The following is a 20,543-nucleotide window of genomic DNA, read 5'->3' on the forward strand; positions in this document are numbered from 1 at the left end:
TCACCGCGCCGACCTGCATGCCGCCCTTTATAGCGTTCTGTAAGTTGCCGGGAGAGTGTGCTGTGTAGTGAGGGCGACAGAGGGTCGTGCACGCGATAAGTTAAATAATGTTATATATTTTATGGGCAGGCTTTATGCTGAGCTTAATAAGATGGTGACATATACAGCGTACAGGCTGCAGACACAGTTGGTGAAGCACAAGCTATAATATATACAACGTTCTAGAACGTTCTCAGACCTCTTACCTCGTACGTCTCGGACTTTGAGTCATTAGGCTGATCCCTCAACTCGATCGGAAGCAGAAATAACTTAAATGGATATCAATCACTTTGCTTTATTTATTCCACAAATTTGACCAATTTCAAAACAGTTATTTGAATCTTTTAAGAGTTGTCACACGATACCGTCATTCTAGCTCGCTGCCTCCAGGAGTGTGGCACGACGTTTCGCGGTTGTGGTCCGCGTTGCCGTTGTCGCTATCATCGCTAGACGTACCTTGAAAGAGTAACCCGGTCGGCGGTATATCGCGCTTCGACCCGGCAGGCTGGTTCTGACCCAGCGGGATTTTCCGGAACACCAGCGGTCTGGCGGGCCGCCGTACCGTGGACACCGGTGTCGTTGGTCGTCGACGATCCCTTTGACGACTCGTTGGTCGGGCGTCCTCGGGGTGGAGCCGCGAGTCTGGTTCTAGGGTTTTCGAGCGCAGGAACACCTTTACTGTGACCGGGTTCTGACTCCGGGCCGAGAGCGGACGTCGGGTGAGAGAGTGCAAGCAGAGTCGTTTGTCCCTAAAATATCCTCGGGCCGGCAGTCTATCATATCCTCATATCTCCTATGATATCCTCATATCTGCAGACAGTCAAGTTCAACACACCCGGCGCGTCGCCTAGGCGCAGACATCTTTTAAGAGGTTTGGCCCCCTGCACGAAAAAAAAGGCGTGAGATGCTTATTAAGAGTTATAGATACAGAGGTAACTAGTCCACTTTTCCAAATCCATGTCATGGAATAGCAATGCGTGAGACTTTCAATGAGGAATTGGTTTAATGTCCATCTTTTAAATATAGTTGAGTATCGAAAACTAGCAGCGACAGAGGGACTCCCAAGTGTCGACCGACGACCTGATCGAAATTACGTGCAATCTACAGGCACGAACTACAAACTGCGTAAGGGTTTAACGACATCGGAGCGCCTCGACGCGACGGAACCCACCGGCTCGCGGCCCGCCCCCGACCCACATCACAATTCTAATAGCAGTCGACAATCGACATTGACTGCCACAGGGAATTGTAAGCGGTAGTCTGAGGAAACATTAACTTTAACAACAACTTTCTGATTTTGTTTTAATGAGCCATCCGATAGGACGACACGACGCGAGGGAACATCAACGAACTTCACTTCAGATTCATGTTGCATACGGACCTGAGTTGTTTTGTAGAACGGCCGTCCCACTCTTGTTCGTTTTAACTTCAATTTCATCACTAATTAAATAATTGTCAGAGCTCTCCCGTGCTCTACACACCGGGAAAATTAAGTTTCGTTTTCTCCCAGCCTTAAATCTGGAGCGCATAATACACCAGATGAATAATGAGCTCAGCTATTTCTGCAATTATGCTTCCTTGTTTACAAACATCAGCAAAAATCCCTTCCAATTCAAATTAGATTTCCCGTCAGAGTGTGTCAGTGTACACACAAGCACGTGGGAACGTATCGGTAACGTAATTTGGTTCCGTCGTGAAGCTGCCCGGAGTCATGTCGCAGCCGGGCCGCACGGCGTTATACACATCTTGACATGTTATTTATACATCCAATAATAATATCATGTCAGTAGGATACGTACATAATATATGTGTGAGCGTGCACACGTACACACACAGGATGTACTGTAGGCTCACACGGGGATCACATGCTTGATGTCCGCGAGACAGTCTTATGGTTGGGCTTAAAGGGTAGGCAGGCATTATTAGATGTCCGCGACGGACCTCCTATCTCGACCCAGGACGCGACTACAAATGCTTTTAAATTCATTTCCCATTTCCTGAATTGTGCCTGAACGACCAAGCAGGACATCGTTCAAAACCGTCCTATTATACTTGATTTATTGTGGACACAAGGTTGACAAGGGATGTAAGAGATCATATTTAATACTTCCTGGCAATCGAAAGCAAAACTGGATAATAACAATATCACTGAATAGTTTGTCTACCATCGGAACATATTTGCAATTTTCGCGATCATCGAAATTTAACAAAAATTGAACGAACGTAATTGACGTGAAACTTTACGCCGCGTCGCGTCAAATCGGTGCACGACCCTTGTTGGGAGCACGGTACTTCGCACAGGAAGGGGCGCCGTGACCTGAGCTCAGTTGACGGCTCCTGACTTACCATTTGTGGCGCCGGTCTCTGGGTGCCACTACCAATCGACTCTAATGCAAAAACGACGCAAAATTCAAAAGAAGGAAGAAGGAAAATTTGCATTTAAATAATATTTCTCATCTCGCTGTAAGTGGGTACACTTGGGATAATGAGAGATCTCGTAAAGGGACGGACAAGTGACGTCATATTCAACAATGTGACGTTTATTAAGTTTCTGAGGTTTTTACCTTTATTTGCATCCTCTGGACCGTCTCGTCTTCGTCGCCAGACCAACTCCAATCAGTAGTTACCTTAGACTCTCAATAACAATAGATTGCCCTTAATATTGTCGAAGATTGCTTGAGAGTCGCTGGTAGTAACACTGTTGTTATTGTAACGACTACTGCTCCAGTTTTATGTTAATATTTAATTTATTAGCATTATTATAATAGGACCGGACCTGTCGCTGCTGGCCGTCATGCTTACGATACTCGGCAGCGATGCTGTGATGGTAATATGTAGATGCCGAAATCGTACCTGCTTATGTTGCGATTACTTTGCGCACGTGACCCGTAGTGAAGGAGAGCTTCCCTCTTAATTTAATGCAATCAAAATCTCGACCGAAGGGTTGCGCTCTGTACGTGCAGGGATCATGTCCCCACAGGCCTGAAGAGTCAAACCCGTCTGTCGATTTATGCCAATAATTAGGATTTAGTTTTAGGTAAGTATGGTAACACACCGGACTACACGTGTACGAACGACCCGCCTCAATTATTTAATATATGATTGTGCTGGTTTAGAGTTCAATTTGAAAAACTAATACGAAAAATAAAATCCAAATTTAAAGTTAGAATTTTCAGTAGAAATCCGGGATGACGTCGGAGATTGCATGTCGCGCAGCATCTCATTGAGCGCACGTTACGAGCAGATGTGAAATGAAACATTTCGCGGATCCAATCTCGTCGCGAGCTCTGCCCTCTTCGATTGTAGAAACCTACTTTACCGCTATCCCCAATACATTTTAAATGTGCCGACTGTCTAATCGTATTCGACAGACTAACGATATTGTAATTATTCAGAGTTTTAGATAATTTGAAATGTTGACTGTTTACGGAAGATCACAAAGCTCTTTTTAATATGTATAAAATAAATGTATTTTTATTATTACCATAGCTTGCAGACGAGTCAATATCTTGATGTTCAGTTACTGATGCTCATTCACAAGAACCACGGGAACACCCTTTGTACTGTGAGATCCACATATAGAGATCCTGTACAGGAATCTCCTCGCAGTTAGTCGATATCGTGTTCTTCGAGACCGACGCCTGGTTAATGGCCGGGTGAGTGCGTCCGCGCGGCAGGTCAAGGCCTCGTGTGACTGCTTGCGTTAGTTAACTTATCAGATTGTTATGCTTCAAGGCCTCATTATATTCCGTACCTTAAAGTGGATCGCCGCTACTATTCGTTTAATGTCAGCTAAAGTTACGAACAATTATGTATACAGTTCACACCACTCAAACAATAATAAATAAATATAAATATTTACTAACAATCACGCCACGTTAACTGGTCCCGTGATAAGTTCGTAAAGAACTTGTGTTACAGGTACCAGATAACGGATATAAATGTAAGATTTTTATTATACACATACATATATTTAATAGACATCCATAACCCTGGAAAAGACATTTATATTTATCATAGAAATATCTTCCCTTGGCGGGATTCGAACCCGCGACCCCCTTGTGTAGTGACCATGTCACTTACCACTACACCAGACGGCCGTTAACGTAAACGTAAACAATGTTTTGTTTACGTTTAGTACATAGCATCAGTGGCACCAGTATGTCACAGGCGGGTACTGCACCCCCCTCCTGGGCCCTGCCCTCCAGTTCACAGACATATATGTATTTGAACAGCGTTCGTTGTCTAAACAATAAGGCGCCCGGTGTGCTCGTGTCGAGCCATGCGACTGTGCCGTTGTCCAGATCCGGCAAGAAGATAAAAACGAAGTAAGGAAATAATACTTATGACGAGTTCAACAATAATTTTGATGATGAATTAATCATATCTTGAAGTACAATAGAAACATATTTTTAAGGGTTAACGAGGAAGGGAAGATATTTTGTATTCCACCGAACGGGTGAAATTGGTCGGTAGACTGGATTATAAATAATAATAATAAATAAATAATAAATATTTACTAACAATCACGTGATTGCTTTGAATTGGTAGACTGCCGACGCGACGGTGCTAATGTTGTTGTTCGGAGCTTGTGAATATGCAAGCTTATCTCGGAAAAGTCGTTAGCGTGATTCAGGTACTGGTAGGGGCTGGGAGAAGGGCCTGCGTGAAGCGGCAGCCTCGGGAGAAAGCCCTCTCTAAGTGACAGTTGATTGCCACAGGAAATGTTGAGGGCATACGGCACGTTACTAGCCGCGTTCTGACCCGACGTAGGCTGGTTCTGGTCCGGCGGGGTGTCCTGGAATACCAGTGATCCCGTCTGAGCGGCGCGACAGACCGCCGACTGCGATGGCCGACGCATACTCCTTCGGGTGGCCGCGTCTCTGGCTGCAGTCGTCTTTCTTCTCTGCGTCTGTCTCGGACGGCGCTCGGACGATTGGTTGAGAGTGCAGTGGTATCGTTTGGTGGGCAGTCCCACGTGTGGGAGGGGTATCCCTCGCACCCCTTGAAGAGGGATCGGCCCGCGACTCGAAGAAAATGGATAAGTTTTTGTCTTATCTTCGTTATTTATTTTTGTCTTTTAATTTGTGCATCACTTTTATCTAGGTATTAGTCATCTTACATATACGACGTATATTTGGATCGTACTGTATTGTGCTGTATGTATTGGACATCAGCCTTCAACTTCTCTTGACAATTGATATCAGACGACGATCGACAACTCAAACAATGAGTGATGACCATCGTCGACAGACAACTCCTATGTCAGTAGCACCACAGTTATTTTAAGCAGTGGCTCAGCTGCGCCCTTGATATTGCTGATGTCCGTAAGCGACCGTGACTGCTTACTGTCAATTGGATTGTACGCTCATCCGCCTAGAATGGCAATTAAAAAAGTTGGTCCAACCAATACCGTGCTCGTTCAAATTTGCAACAAGTGCTCCGGGAGCAGCTCGAGATAGGTGTACACATATGTAGGAGTAGATCTAACAGCTCGAGCGTTATTGCCAACCCTTGCACTTCGCCTGAACGACAGCTGAACCACGGGGATGGAGACGGGGGGGTGGGGTGGGGGGGGGGGTGTCAGGCGGCACCGCTATACAGTCGCGACAAGGAACACAATTTTTCAATGAAAAAATATTTTAAATCGATATTGAAAATAATGATGCCACCCGCCATACATGCCGTAAAGTCTTAACGACCAGTAAATTAATTAATGTATAAGCTTCAAAGATAATGAAAACTGTGACGTCACTGGGAGCCATCGTGTGACTACATTTTTTCTACCTATTGTGTCTATCCGGTGAGAAACTCAATGAGTTGTGTCTTTGGGTCAGTTCGCTCTTCGGACTCTTCGTCGTAATGGACAAGTTCGACAAGGGCGGTGACCGGTGCTTGAAGAGTCTAAAAGCATTGCAGACATGGTGTCGGGCGATGGCGGCTTTGCGTTGCCCCATTGCCTGGGTCGGATGTGTAAATAGCGGTAGCCACGATAAGAGGGTTATCATGTCGCGCCGCTTTTTCAAAATAGCGTTCTGACGTTTCCTTTATATACTTGAATATCGGTTTTATGTTTAGGTCATCGTGAAGATTAACATTCCTAACATACCACGGTGCTACAACGGCTATCCTAGAGAAACAGGATTGGATGACTTTAAGAGGATTTATGTGCATGCGAGCCGCGTGAGCGAACACTGCGCATGTTAGGGGCGTATGACGTAAGCAAGTTATGGAGAGTGTCACCTTGTTACAAAGGGACAGTTTACTTCGCTTGCAGATCATGGAGTAGAGTTGACCGAGAGCCGACCGAGAACCGTGCAATGCGTCTATTAACACAAACGCGATAGAAGTAAAGCTCCTTAGTTAATGGCTGCAGTGCATGTGTGTGTGTACCGGTACTAGATCGCCCTGCTGCAGTGGCGCGAGCCGGTGGACGGACTCGCGACCCCGCGCGTGAGGGTTGTGGCGCAAGAGTACTGCAATCATATCTGATCAACTACACCCGTCGTTTGTTCTAATCAAAATAATCCTTACTAGTGGTCGCCCGGTAGTCGAAATTCGACTATAACTAATTGAAATAAAAAGCTTGTACACTATTATAATTCTATTTTCAAAGACTTATTATACTTCTATAATCACAAATTTCGCCAAGACTACAACACTATAGAAAAATATTAATAAAGACAAAAAATATTTAATCTATTCTCCATTTGACCACATGACAGACGTCAAAAACAAAAGTTTGACAATAAATAGTATGCATGCGTGTGTGCGTCAAATATATGGTAGTGTGTGTAATGTTTTTTTTATTGATTTAATATATTTTTTAAGCATAATTTAACAAAATATTAACATTCTGCACTCCTTCTCTATGAGTGTGGCAAATTTCACACTCCTCCATCCGCACAATTTTTGTAAAAAGGGGTACAAAGTTCTTCCTTCACGTATTAATATATAGATTCTATAATATTTACAAAAAAATCAGTTGGAGTCTATATTACGGCCTACCTACTGGCAACACTAGAGGTCTAAATATACTATCGTAAATCATTGTAAGACAACTCTCTATCAGTTCATTATGAGAGTATAAGCACCCACAAATTTAATCTAAGGCGTCAACGTAATAGAGCTCGCCTCGCGTACAAAGCCATATGCATCGCTAAAACACCGCTAGCCGCAGGAGTTTCCGTCCTCAAACTTGCCATACAAGCTCGAAGCTACGTAATTAAAGCGTTCCCTAAATATTCATCAGGCGAGGAGCAGCGCGACACCGCGACACCGCGACACCGCGACACCGAACGATCTTTCATTTGGGTTGTTATAGTTACAATTTACAACGCTTGTTTAAATAAAATGTGAAAAAAGCATGCGTGACATTTTGATTAAATGTATTGTACATGTTTACTTACTACCTATCCGATCCTGACCTCCATCACAGGTTTTATTGTTGGCGACACTCGCAGTGTCATGGTAATCAGTTCCATCAGTTCCTTCTTCCATTGGACGCTAGGTGGGCCGTGACCTTATCTATTTGACTACCTAAATACTACTTGAAAACTCGCGTGAAGACCTCTTTTAATAAAAAAGAGTGTGAGGCCGGGGACCTCCGTCAGAAACCGAGCTCCTTACTTTCGATTCTGTTTAAGTTTGTTTAAAAGGTCACATTTGTTTAAAGTTCGGTCAAGAGCCAGAGCTACATCACTAGGCAACGTTGTCTATCAGAGAACCTGTAGTGTGAGCCGCGAAATATACTTTGTTGCAAAACAGTTGTGTGTGCTGGAGGACGTGTCGGATGGAACGACCGGCGCGGCAGGCCTCCGTCCCGCGGCGGTGCTGATGCGAAACACTTCTAGACGAAGCTGCTCATTACTCAGCGAAACTCGAAGAAGTTTTAAAGTTCAAATTTTTTTCTCTTCCAGTTCGCTAACCAAAGGAGTATTGATTTTAAAGTAATAAATAGAAACTCGATTCAATGAATTCATTTCTTGTTCGTGCTGTCTTTAGTAGACACGAAAAAAAATAACTGAATGAGACAAGCTCTGCCTAGCGTTGTCTCGGTGGCCAGCCAAGGTCGAGCCAGCTCAGGGGCCAGGGTCTGCTGAGTGTGAAACGTTTGACATTATTTAGTAATAATCTACTTTATTGACACTAACGCTTTCATCGTGGCCGCAAACGACATCCCCGACCCAGCCACCGTCCGTCCCCCCGGGCATCTCCTTTCAGATCTTCTCGATCCACTCTTGTCGCTTTAACGCATTTCCGGTTCTCGTCAAAAATTTGACGTGAACCTAACACAGCCCACCGAGTTTCTCGTCGGGTCTTCTGTGTGGTTGCGGTTTTGGTCCGGTGGTGAATTGAACAAAGCACTGCTCTTGTTAGGGAGGATGTTAGAAAATTCTTCCAGACTGAGCCTCATGCGCTCATCCACCAGTTAAAGAAGCCAGAATTTCCTCTCGTGGCTACTGACGAATAGGCAGGCTCAAAAGGTTTGGACACTTCTTTTATTTTCTACAGAGACACCATATTTTAAAACTACAATCTACGGCTATGTCAGTCCCCAAGTAAAGGCGAAACTACTTTTTTAATCCATGACGATGCTTATATTGGCTGCCGGCCGTCACCAAACGTATTTCAAAGCATAAACAAATTATTAAATTACGTTGTGATGTAATTAAACAATACCGCGAATTATCTACTCGTACTCAATAATACCATTAAAGACTATTCGTGACAGGGAAGATCGAGGGAAAGAGACCGCGCGGGCGCAGTCCGACAAGGTGGTTCGACCAAATCCGCACCACACTAGAGATCCCATTCCACGACGCCCTTCATGCGGCCAATGATCGGAGGCGCTGGCGGGACATCACAAGAAGTAAAATCATGTCGAATTATAATGGTCACGACCCTCAGCAGTGAGGAAACGACGCGAGGAGAGAGGACTCAATAATAATAATAATAAACAAACTGTTCTTGAGAATGACTCCTGCAAACTTTATTATGATCGCGCTATTCTCACCGATAGGACGATTCACTACAATAGACCGGATATCACTTTACAAGATAAAAACAATAAAGTCACCTACATTATTGACATTGCAGTCCGGAATACCCAAAACATTCAAAAAACTTTTACAGAAAAAATGACAAAATACACAGAGCTAAAAGAAGAAATAGTTAGAATTTGGAAACAGAAAAAGTTTACATAGCCCCAATAATAATCTCAACCACTGGAGTTGTCCCGAACCACATCCACAACAGCTTAAAGCTTCTAGATTTAAAAGATAACATATTTATTTCACTACAAAAAGCAGCTATACTAAATACATGCAGAATAGTGAGAAAGTTCCTGCAGCTTGAAGAATACTACACGTAATGAAAACTAGCCTAATAACTCATAGCTACTGTATGTTACTTGGCCAAAAGCCCGTATATACAGTTCTGCCGGCTCTGTCGACTGACTGGGCTGAGAAAGGGGAAACCTATAATAATAATAATAATAATAATGGGCTAACAGGTACTTTTAAGTTTTAAATTTGCTTTCAATGTACTTTAAATTTAATAAATTTCAAAATCATGATCGTAGTGAATCCGCTCGCCGCACGCGTTCAATCAGTGATTGAAGTTGCAGTGTGCCGCCGGTGCCGCGTACTTGGAAACAAGTAAGTTTAAACTAAGCGATCACACAAATTAAAATCTCAAAGGCAAGTGTGAGCGAGCGCAGGAAGTCGAGATAGTTGACTACGAGTTGCTAATGCTGTCATTGTCACTGCCAGTAACACGACTGCGGTACTTTCACTTCCACTGAACTAAAACCGAAATTACTTTTCTGCTAACTTACCATAAACCTAGATCTTATATCACAAGACTGTAAAGTGAGACGAACAAATCAGGTTTAGGTGAAGGTAATAAAACGCTATCGTCCCGTCTGAAGACGTTACGCTCGACTCAATCTGCTGGAAAATTAACACCTTATCTTGGAATACAGCATTCGGGGTTTTAGCCAAAAGAATTACATCACAAGCTTTGGAACTTATTGTAGAAGCTGAGCCCACATTGCGCTTTTAGTTTGTCTCGAGCTCATTATTTGCGTAAAGTGAAGTGAGTTCACGAGTGCTCACGGTTAGCAGCCGGGTGGCGATGTATGGACTGGGCTGGTTGCGTCTGCAGGGTGCAGTGGGGGACTCGGCCGCTCGCATGGCGACAGATCAAAATTAACGGAATAAATTAATTTCACAAAATTCTTCTTATGGCTTCACTATGAACGGCCTGTGATTTGTTTAAGTTCTATAGTCATGTTTTCAGAATTTATTGTCAAAAAAAAACAGATTTTAAATAAAATGTAATTTAAAAAAAAATACATATCTTTTTTAATTACGGAACCACAGAAAGAGAGTTGGATGAAAAGAAATCATTTTAGAATCAGAATTCCAAGTACGGCAATTTGTATACAATACCCTGAGATTGGAGCAGAAATAATCTGAGGGTAATTTTGTGTGGCCACAGTGTCGCGGCAACAGCGGGCTCACTCCACACACTGTCTACCCGCGAGCCACGAGCCCAGGGCTGCCTGCACGCTTCAATTAAATGCAGATTTAAATTAAATGATAAGAAATTTATACTATAATGAACGGTGTTTCACTTCTTTAAATTCAATTTGAAAAATGATCTCAGCGTAGACAAGCTTACCCGTACCCCTTGGTATTGCTGATGTTGCTGGTATCGGCAGGTGACGTATCGTCATATGGACCGTTGAAATAATAATAATCTTTGTGAAGGGTCTCTGGTACATAACCGGCTATTCTGTAGGTATCAATTTTCCTAATGAAACACGTATGTACTTAACAAATGTTCATAAAAGACTTCCACGGTGAACAATGAAAATCAAACCCGCAAAATTATAATTTGCGTAATTACTGTGGGTAGGACCTCTTGTGAGTCCCCATAGGTAATTCCGTACCACCACCCTGTGTATTTCTGACATGAGGCAGTAATGCGTGTCGGTTGAAGGGTGAGGCAGCCGATATACTGTGATAGCTACTTACAACTCAAGTCACCAGGTGGGAGGCGCCGATTACGTTGTAGATGTCTATGGGCTCCGGTATCCACTTAACACCAGGTGGGCCGTGAGCCAGTGCACCGATCTAAGAAATAATAAAAAAATATGAATTTTAGTGTGCGCTCTTCGTATTGAAGTGGTTTCAAATTCCGTGTTGATAAAAAGAATTGTATCAATTACTTATATAGGTACTTATAATAATACCTATTATGTACTTAGTTTATTTAAAGCTTAAATGATTGAGCGTAATCTGTTGGGTAGTGGTGGTTACGGCAAAGCGCAAGGACTGCGGGCTGATAATAAGTAATGAGTGAGAGAGTCTGCGGCGGCTGACACGGCGCGTCTCATTGCGCGAGCCAACAAGTGGTCGGACTAATTATGATTACTTGAGTTTCGGTTATCGCGTCCTCACACACGCGTCGCGAACATTAACATGAACTGAATCATATTTTGGTACTTTCTATGAAATATTGCAATATTTCTTGTATGTTATTTAGATAGTTTTGTTAGATTGGAAGCGAGTGGGCCGCGCCCCCGCACCCGGTTGGTGGCGTCGCTTCGCTTCCAAACTAATTGAGGGCAGCTACGGAACGCAATCGATTGTTTATCGAAAAACACTAAATCTTTAATACTCTAACTTTGAGCTCTGGGGAAAGATTGTAGTAAAATTAGAGTAAGTAGTAAGTAGTAATACAATATTTTTTTGCACTTCTGTTGAATCGCAGGGCTGTCCTTGTCCTCAGGAGACTGGGCGGCCCGCGCTAACTAGCGAGGATCGGAGGGTTCCACATTGATCGTATCCCTGGTTACAGTAGTATCTGCTCTACCTTTACCTTGTCAAACTTTTCCTAGTCCGCCTCTAGATTACGACAAAATGTGCTGGTTACTGTACTAGTTGGTACATATAGGTACATGTGTGGATACCATCTACCACGCGTGTGCTGAGAGTTTGTGGGTCCACGCGCCGCTGTAGAACAACGCCGTCGATGTATCGTTGCTGGAAGTCGTCGGTTATCGCAACACTTCGCAGAAACCGATCGAAGCTCATTTATTTCTCGTAAGACTTCTGAGAAATTATTACAAACATTTTCCATGTTTTATATAAATAAAACCAATTTTAACAAGAATAAATAAATTTAATGAATTCAAAACGGAAATGAGTGTGTAAACATTATATTTGAATGTAAACTTTTAATACTTTATGTAGAGTCGTGTTTTATGTAGAGTCGTGTTTTTTTTAGTATTGCGTAATATTAGAACAGGAAGCAATACATGTTGAACTGTTGGTATTTTTGGCTTGTTTGATTTTTTTTATAGTTTTAAACATTATCTCACTTGTTTAATTACTTCTGTACAAGTAAAGGATCGTTGGTTCGACACTGTGCCATATCTGCCTATTCTTGTTTCAAAAAGAACTGCTGTTTATTGAGATGCAGCACGATTACAGTCGGTTCGAGTCAAACTGACTGCAGACTGTCTGTCGCGATTACCGGCCGAAGTTCATCTCGAAGAGTTGTTTCAATCGACGTTACCATATACATGCGCGAGTGAGTTTCCAATCACCTTTGCATTCATTTTTAGCAGATTTAAGTAGTTTACTTCTTCTAAAGCTCATCCGATCCAAATAACGATATAAGGATGGCAACTAACATCAATCACAGAAGACATTTTGAAAAAAGCACAGAAAATATCACGAAAATGATAAAATAAACGGAAATTTCGATAACAATTTATCATCGACCCGAGAATACATCAATAACGCGCACTATCGAGGCCGCGACACTCTGCGGCCGTCGGACACACGCGCGATCTCCCCGACATCCATCACCAGTGTCAGAGAGAACGGCTGCGATGTATAACACATTTGACAGCTGATCTGTTGCTGCTACTCTACATAGAGCTGATAGAGAGCGGTACTGTGCGGTGCCGTGCCGCCTAGTGTCGCGGGCAACCATCTTGCATCGAAGACGGTCATATAGTTGATAGTATGATTTGTTCTCGATAAAATTAGGCGAGACAACAATCGTTGCTGTCTTAGGACTATTCACAAGTACTTGGAATTGGAATCACTATAAGTACATATGTACTTATAGTGTGAAAGTACCAATCTCGCATCTTCTCGTGAACAAACCATGGCCATGCCCATGACAAGATCTTCGTTCGGAGCAACATTACATCAACGTGCTGTTGATGTTATTTGCAACAGTTGGCCGGCGGCCGCCCGGGCCACTGAACATTCTGCACTTTACAAAATAAACTGGATACTGGAATTGTGATCAAGATATGAATTAAGATTACTGTTTAGTTGACTCGGTTTCCCTTCTCAAACTAAATAAGATAACTAAGGCTGGGTTCACACGCATTGTCCTGCACGTTTTCCTTGTGTTCGTTATTTTAACGAACAATCACCCGGGGGTTCACACGGTAGAGTTTCATTCGTGTAAAAACGAACATGTGAACGAGACAGAGCTATACTATGCGCCACTGACGACGTTATAGTTCATTCGATTTGCTGACAAGTCCGTTGAGTATTTGTTTAATCGCATAAGCGGTGTACGATTTTTTGTACAATGTGTCATTCGTTAAAACGTATACTGCAAATAAACCGAGTAGGACAATGCCGTGCGAACACAACCTAATCAAATAAGTCGCCCCCGAACTGGTTCCTCCCAGTCCCGTGTCTTGTTCTAACGTTAATTCTAACGCGAACCTTAAGTATTGTTCGTTAAGTATTCAGCGGGCGGCTCCCTAATGAACAGCTGTTGCTTCAACACACCATTCATCAACGTTCTAATATGTACTCTACACTAATTGTGTTAAGTTATAATTTAAAACGACGGAGGCGACGTCTGCTCGCTTAATTTGTCTTCGTGTCTTTGAACATGTCGGACGCGGCGGCGCGGCGGCGGCGCGGCGGCGGTTCACTTGCTTTATCATTGCCCAAACAATGCGGACTCCAACGAAGCGTTTCGAATTTTGACAATAAATCGTTCAATAATTTTGCCAAATTTTACTTTCATAAGAATTATTTATGCATTTTATTTCACGGATCAGGAAAGTAATTAAACCGCCCTCTATTCTAATGTATTTCTATATATATATATATACAGTCAAACCTGGGTAAGTGAGAACTGGATAAGTAAGAAAACTCTATAAGTGAGAGTAATTAATTTTAATCTCCCAAAGTGTGAATACGTTTGAATCCGGAAAATCGCGAAATGAAATTCAGAAGGTACATTAGCGTCACTAACCCGAGTTTCTCGCTCTATAGAATCATTTTAGCTTATAGAGGTATCTCTATCCACATACATCCATATTAGGTACCCAGATACCTAATGCTCGTACTGCTAGCGCGGCCCCGCTGGTCGCTGAATGTTCATTTATGTTTTTTAATTTAGACAAAACCTTTTCGGCGAATCGAATTGAAACTTATGTTTTGAGAAATATAAAGCCGATGCTTGAGAAGTGATACAACGAAGTACAAACAATAAACTAGTTTCTTCCTCAAACGACTCTTCATAACAAACGGGCGCAACTTACGCCCACCTCGCTTTCGTCAAAACAGATTTCAGCTTTAAGTGTCCAAGTTATCTTTCATCTGCGAAGAAAATCCATTAATTACACGAGCACGGGCTGATCTTCAGCGCCGCCTTCCCTCTGCCGGCTGCTTATGAATATATTCAGGGGGGAGACGGTGGGGAGGGCAGGGAGGAGCAATAGGCCCGTGCATTATTTGTGCATCACTGTAATCTTATAATAATACTAGCTGTACCCGTCCGCTTCGCTGGGAATTAAAAATTAACATTATTATTTCTCACCCCACAAAGATTCTCATCATTAACGCCCCCGCAACTGGTGTAGGGAGTCCAACACTCATATAAATATTAGCCTATCCATTAAGTGTATGTATTTTCTACACGGATACCAAGTTTCAAGTCAATCGGATGAATGGTTCAGTAGTTATAACGGAACATCCGTAAAAACCACTGTAGATTTATTTATATATTATAGTATAGACATAGATGTAGTATCGGAAACGTCACTAATCGCGAGCACACGTCACACTTAGTACATACAACTTTAAGATTGTTTGTCACAACGGTGTGACATTGCTGTAGCATTGACATACAGAGTCGTGTAGAACTAATCAATAGATACAATATATGAGAACTGTGACGTCACCAGTGCCGTAACGAGTAAACTTTTATTTTCGTCTCAGCATCTCATAGACAGACTACTGTGGGAAAACAGATTCAGTAGTTTCCAAGAGCCTGATTAGTTACGTAAGGGCCCGGAACGAGGTGTAGAGGCGCGCAACCATCGCGGGATCTAGTTGAAAGTGTGCTGCGTGGATGTAGGAGCGACGCAATACATATCGCATTAATTGTGGTCACTGATTGAGCAGGCACGGCGGGGTGCCGGCTACCGGTCGACATGACTCTTCTGTTTACGTAGTCATTGTTTCAAACTATCGTGGTTGAGTACACACACACACATACACCAGCCCCTCCCTTGCACGGCCCTTACAAACATTGGGAACTCATTAAATACGAACATCTCGGTAGTGTGTGTTTCGTTCTCATGCCCCAAGGTCTTCCGGTATTCAGCCAGCGACACGTGAGCCATGAGCCGCCTGCCCGTCTCCGTCGATAACAATGCTCTCCTGGTGATCTAACAACAAACATAGCCACTTATCTCACAACTACCGCCGACAAACACAACGAGCATAACGAGCACGCAACAATAACAATGTGTCGAGGGAAACGGACAACGCACTCTATTGTTGTTTTTATAAGAGTAGGGAGTAGGTGGAGTCCTGAGGGGAGAATAAGCTACGTTTCAGTTCGGTTGCGGTCCGTGGGCGAATTAAGATATTTTAAGCATTGGGCTCCGTTGGGGACTTCAACAGCTCATTCAATCAGTCATCGCTGGGCCCCGCCAGTTTATCCAGGAGGTCGCGTGGGGCGTCACGGTGGGGTTGATGTGGTGGACCGCTAGCACCATAAGTCTTTGGGGTTGTAAAGCTTTTGAATTTCCTCATATATAAAATTAGCTTCATAGTTTCGGCTTAAAGGCGGCAGCTCTTATACGGTCAGTTTGAGAGGTCGACCTCACGTCTCAAGACAGCTCCGGCCACTACTGAAGACCATGTCGATAATGTGTTGACTCACTCGTATGTTCCAATTAGGTTAAGGACAAGTTAGATATTTTTTCTGAATAACACAAACTCCCTAATGATACCGGTCTTGTTATATGTAATTATTTGTGAACATCTCTGAATACAATAGCGACACAACAGCCGCGCGACACAATAGCGGCCCGCTGCTGCCCACCGCGTCGCGTCGGGTCGCGGGAATACGCCCGACGTCTTGTATTGGCTGCTGCTCTTTAAGGGGAACAGCCGATTTCTTCGCGGTAATAACTTCTGTATACTTCGCGTCGTAGACTAATAAAACTAGTTGAACGGTTCAATCTCGCGAGATTATTGTTTATATGAAGTCATACAGACGTGAACGAGGAGCACGTGAGGCGCGCGCGGCCGCCGGCACCGTGCTCTGTTACAAACGTAAACGTAACGTAAACAATACAACGACGAAAAAGGCACCGCAGATTAAGCCGCAAATGTAGCTTTAATTATTACTTTTAGAAGTGTGTGTGTACTTGGGAACGAGCCCTACCCCCGTGGCGGCGTTGGGTCATCCCAAGTTATTTCAAAGTTTTTGCGACCTTAATAACGCAGTTCTGATACATTGTTTCAGGTATAAGTCATCGCTGAGAATCAGAAGAAGTCTCAAGATAAATCGGTAAGTCTACTAGATACAGTCGACCGTTTACGAATGTGTGTGCTGTGAATGTGTTCTAGCATATTGCTCTTATTCAAACCAAAATAATTTGCATTTTATAAGTACATAAAGTAAGTACATAAATGACCCAGTGCTTTTGTCAAGCGCATTCATTAATTAAAATTATAAATCCAGTGCAAATGTGGGTGGATTGTCTTTTAAGAAAAATGTTTGGGTCATGAATTATCACTTCTTTCGCGTGAAAAGTGGCCTACATTTCTGTGAAAGCCAAGAGCCACACAATGCTTCTTATAACACTGGATGGCAATCAAGAACAGAGTCCATTAGCATCACAGAGGTGATTTTTTCACGTTTTATTTTGGCGAGAGAACTTCATTAAGAAATGTCGACCGCAACACAGAGACACAGACACACCTTTTTAAATACAAATAAGTGAAGCAGGGGTCGCGTTGTTTGTGTGAATATTCGTGCACCCCCCCCCTCCCCCGCCCCGCGTCCTGCAGCAGACCAGCGCCGAGCTGCTGTTTAATTATTCGCGCGGTCTCTCAGTCCCCGGACGAGCCACGAGCTCTTGCAAAAACGATCAAACTCTCGTCCAAAAGTTAAAGCCATAAATGTTTATCATTGGTTTTTGTCTCATCGAGGAAATTGTTAACTGTTTAATACGAGTATAGCGAGCTACAACGAAGTCTCATTAAATAAAAAACCCCTTCGTCATGGTTAGTTTAAGTCTATAGCCGGAAGTGAACGAGCGAGCTGACGTTATATCCGGCGCCGAGTGTGTGTCGGAACCGACGCCGAAGCACGTCTCAACCCCGCCCATTAACCCGAATGCTAGCGGTAGGCAGCATGCTGACTGCCCCTGGCATTGCTGACGTCCATAGGCGACGGTAACCATCACCATCAGGTGGGCTTATGCTTGTTTGCCTACAAGGGCAATAAAAAACGCTCCCGTGTAGACTCTCCGAGATAATACTAAAACATAGGAATGTAGCATTGACTCATACCTTGACTGCGCGCGCGGTCATCTCACAACAGGTATATTTTATTTTGCGATGGCGATGTTTATTTTCAGTTGAGTTCGAAAAATTCACGGGAAGTTATATAAATCACTAGCTTTTGCCCGCAACTTCGTCCGCGTTGAATAGTTACTTTGGCATAACGCTAACTTTTACCCGCCCCTTCATTTACGTAGAAAGTGAAAATATTTTTGAATAATAGACAATGTCAAGGAGCTATTTATGGTACAAAAATCACGCTTTTTAGCCGACTTCAAAAGAGAAAGTTACCAATTCGACCATAATTTTTTATCTATTTCTTCACCGATTTCTCGAGAATGCTTGAACCGATTCTGATAATTCTTTTTTCCTTTTTTTTTTGTTCGAAAGGGTAGAAAAAAGACTTCCCGAATTGTCCTGTAATCATCAAGATTTGATGACGGGACCCTGGAGAAATCCAGGAAAATCTTTAATTGTCAAAGCCTATCTTGAAGTGATTTGGGCGTTTCAATGTTGTAATGAATGACGTATTTATTTGGATAGGGATTAATAATATAATCTTCATAAAAACACCTTGACAAATAATGCTTTATTTTAGAACAAATTTGGTTAGCATAAAAAACGTTATAGTGAGCCAACCTTAACATATAGACATATGCTGTCGCGAACTTTTTTTTAGAACATTTAAAGGGGAACAATTTTGTCATACATTATTTTAGCGTAACTTTAACCGTTTCCGCAGCGCACGCAGCGGAACCTCTCAAAAGGTAAAAATACCCCAATTTTGAAACATTCTTTATTGGTGCTCTGTTTGCATTGGTCGTACCGTGATGTTATATAGCCTTCCTCAATAAATGGGCTGAAAGAATTTCTCAAATCGGACCAGTAGCTCCTGAGATTAACGCGTTCAAACAAACAAACTCGTCAGCTTTATAATATTAGTATAGATATAGATTCACATTGAACACAATGAATTGTTTGTCCTCGTGTAGCAATCTCTCCGCAGACACTTCCCAGACACTCCGTAGACACTCCGCAAACACTCCGCAAACACTCCTTGTGACTACCCTCTATTTACATATTTGTTCTAAAAATTATAATCTACTAGAAACATCTAATTATTATATATTCTAATAGTACTCGTAAGATATGAGAAAACTTATAAAGAGAAAAAAGGGAAACGATCAAGTATCAGTGTGTACTGAGAACTTTTTTGTGGTGGATTGCACGCGTGGTTGTGACGCGGTGTGGCGCACACCAGCTGCTCGGCGCCGCGGCCTCTCCTCGCGATACTACGTCCATCGATCGATCGTTGCCAACTGTAAGATCCTTCTTACAAAACTACGAGCTCTCACGGCTTGCTGCGGTCATCAAACTGTCGAAATAAGTTCTGCTCAGAGAGAGGCTGTTTGACCCAAGCTTTGTGTTGTGGTCGCGTGACTCTGCTCCAAATTCTAGAGCTTTTTAATGCGCTTTTCCACCTACGCACGGCCGTTACTAGCACTACTAGCTAGAGTTACTAGCACTGGCCCCAGCAACTAGTGTTTCGCTAATTCTACCACCGGATCGAAATCGCGATCCACTGAGAAGATCTAACGAGAAACTCAGTGGGCTATGTCCGTGGGTTAGTTCGCTCGATTATTATGTATAACCCATCATGAAAACGACTAATGAACAGACGCGGCTTCTTGATAGTTTAATTATATGTTCGTACTAGATATTCGTAGATGCTATGACATCGTATGACAGAGCTTCGTAGCGCTATGACATGTCTTTCTTCAAACGAGGCTTATGGAGAGTATTAAGCGGTAGGCAGCGGCTTGGCTCTGCCTCTGGTATTGCTGAAGTCCATGGGCGACGGTAACCACTCACCATCAGGTGGACCGTATGCCCGTCTGCCTACAAACGCAATAAAAAAAAAAAAAAGATATCCTCGCAGCTTCCCGTGGACGAAAACCCATGCTCGGCGGTACAATGAAAGGTAGACATTCATTCTCAGGACTCAAACTAATCCCATACCGTTGGTTTAGACGTGAAAACTTAACCGATGAACAGAACTATTTTCGTAATAACAATATTATCAATTGACAAGTAACTTCATAATAATTTCTATTGAATTTCATGAAGTTTTATCTAACATTATACAAATAAACTTCAAAAATCTGTAGCATAATTGTTTTTGGAAGCATTACATCTTAATATAATAAAACCTACACTAGGCTAAGTAGCCTAAGAGTAAGTCTCTACTTGTGAAAACCAATCAAATGAGTCAATAACACTACACTAACTGTTGCTATACAGACAGACAGGTACTTAATGTTTAGACTAAAGCTCGCGGTCACCAGCGTTTTTAGCTCTGGCAAATTATCAGTCAGACATTTATGGAATTGAAAACTTATCGCGTTCATTAATCCAAGCCACCCAAGGTACGCGACGAAGGCTAACAGTCAGACGCGCTCCCTGCCCCCCTCGGCGACCTTGTTTACAGTGTAACGTAAATATTGTTCAGTAAACATTCATTAATATAATCACACTTTGAAATTAAACCGCTCTTTGGACACCAACATTACATTTGTTCGTATTCAATCGGAAGTACGTAGGGGAACATCGGACAAATATCAAGGGACGTTCTTTTGAACGCAACGA

The 20,543-nt window shown here is 42.8% G+C and overlaps 1 protein-coding gene across 1 annotated transcript in view; it reads left to right on the forward strand.

Annotated features, from left to right (window-relative positions):
• LOC114242801 (Diuretic hormone 31 Receptor) overlaps nucleotides 1-20,543 on the forward strand; it is a 73,579-nt gene that overhangs the window by 20,606 nt on the left and 32,430 nt on the right. The window contains exon 4 of the mRNA XM_089729377.1: nucleotides 16,855-16,899. Within this exon, the coding sequence (XP_089585503.1) occupies nucleotides 16,855-16,899 (45 nt within the window). The remainder of the gene's footprint in view (nucleotides 1-16,854; nucleotides 16,900-20,543) is intronic.

The sequence above is a fragment of the Bombyx mandarina genome, chromosome 08, assembly GCF_030267445.1.
Source record: "Bombyx mandarina strain Sakado chromosome 08, ASM3026744v2".
Classification (NCBI taxonomy): Eukaryota; Metazoa; Arthropoda; class Insecta; order Lepidoptera; family Bombycidae; genus Bombyx; species Bombyx mandarina.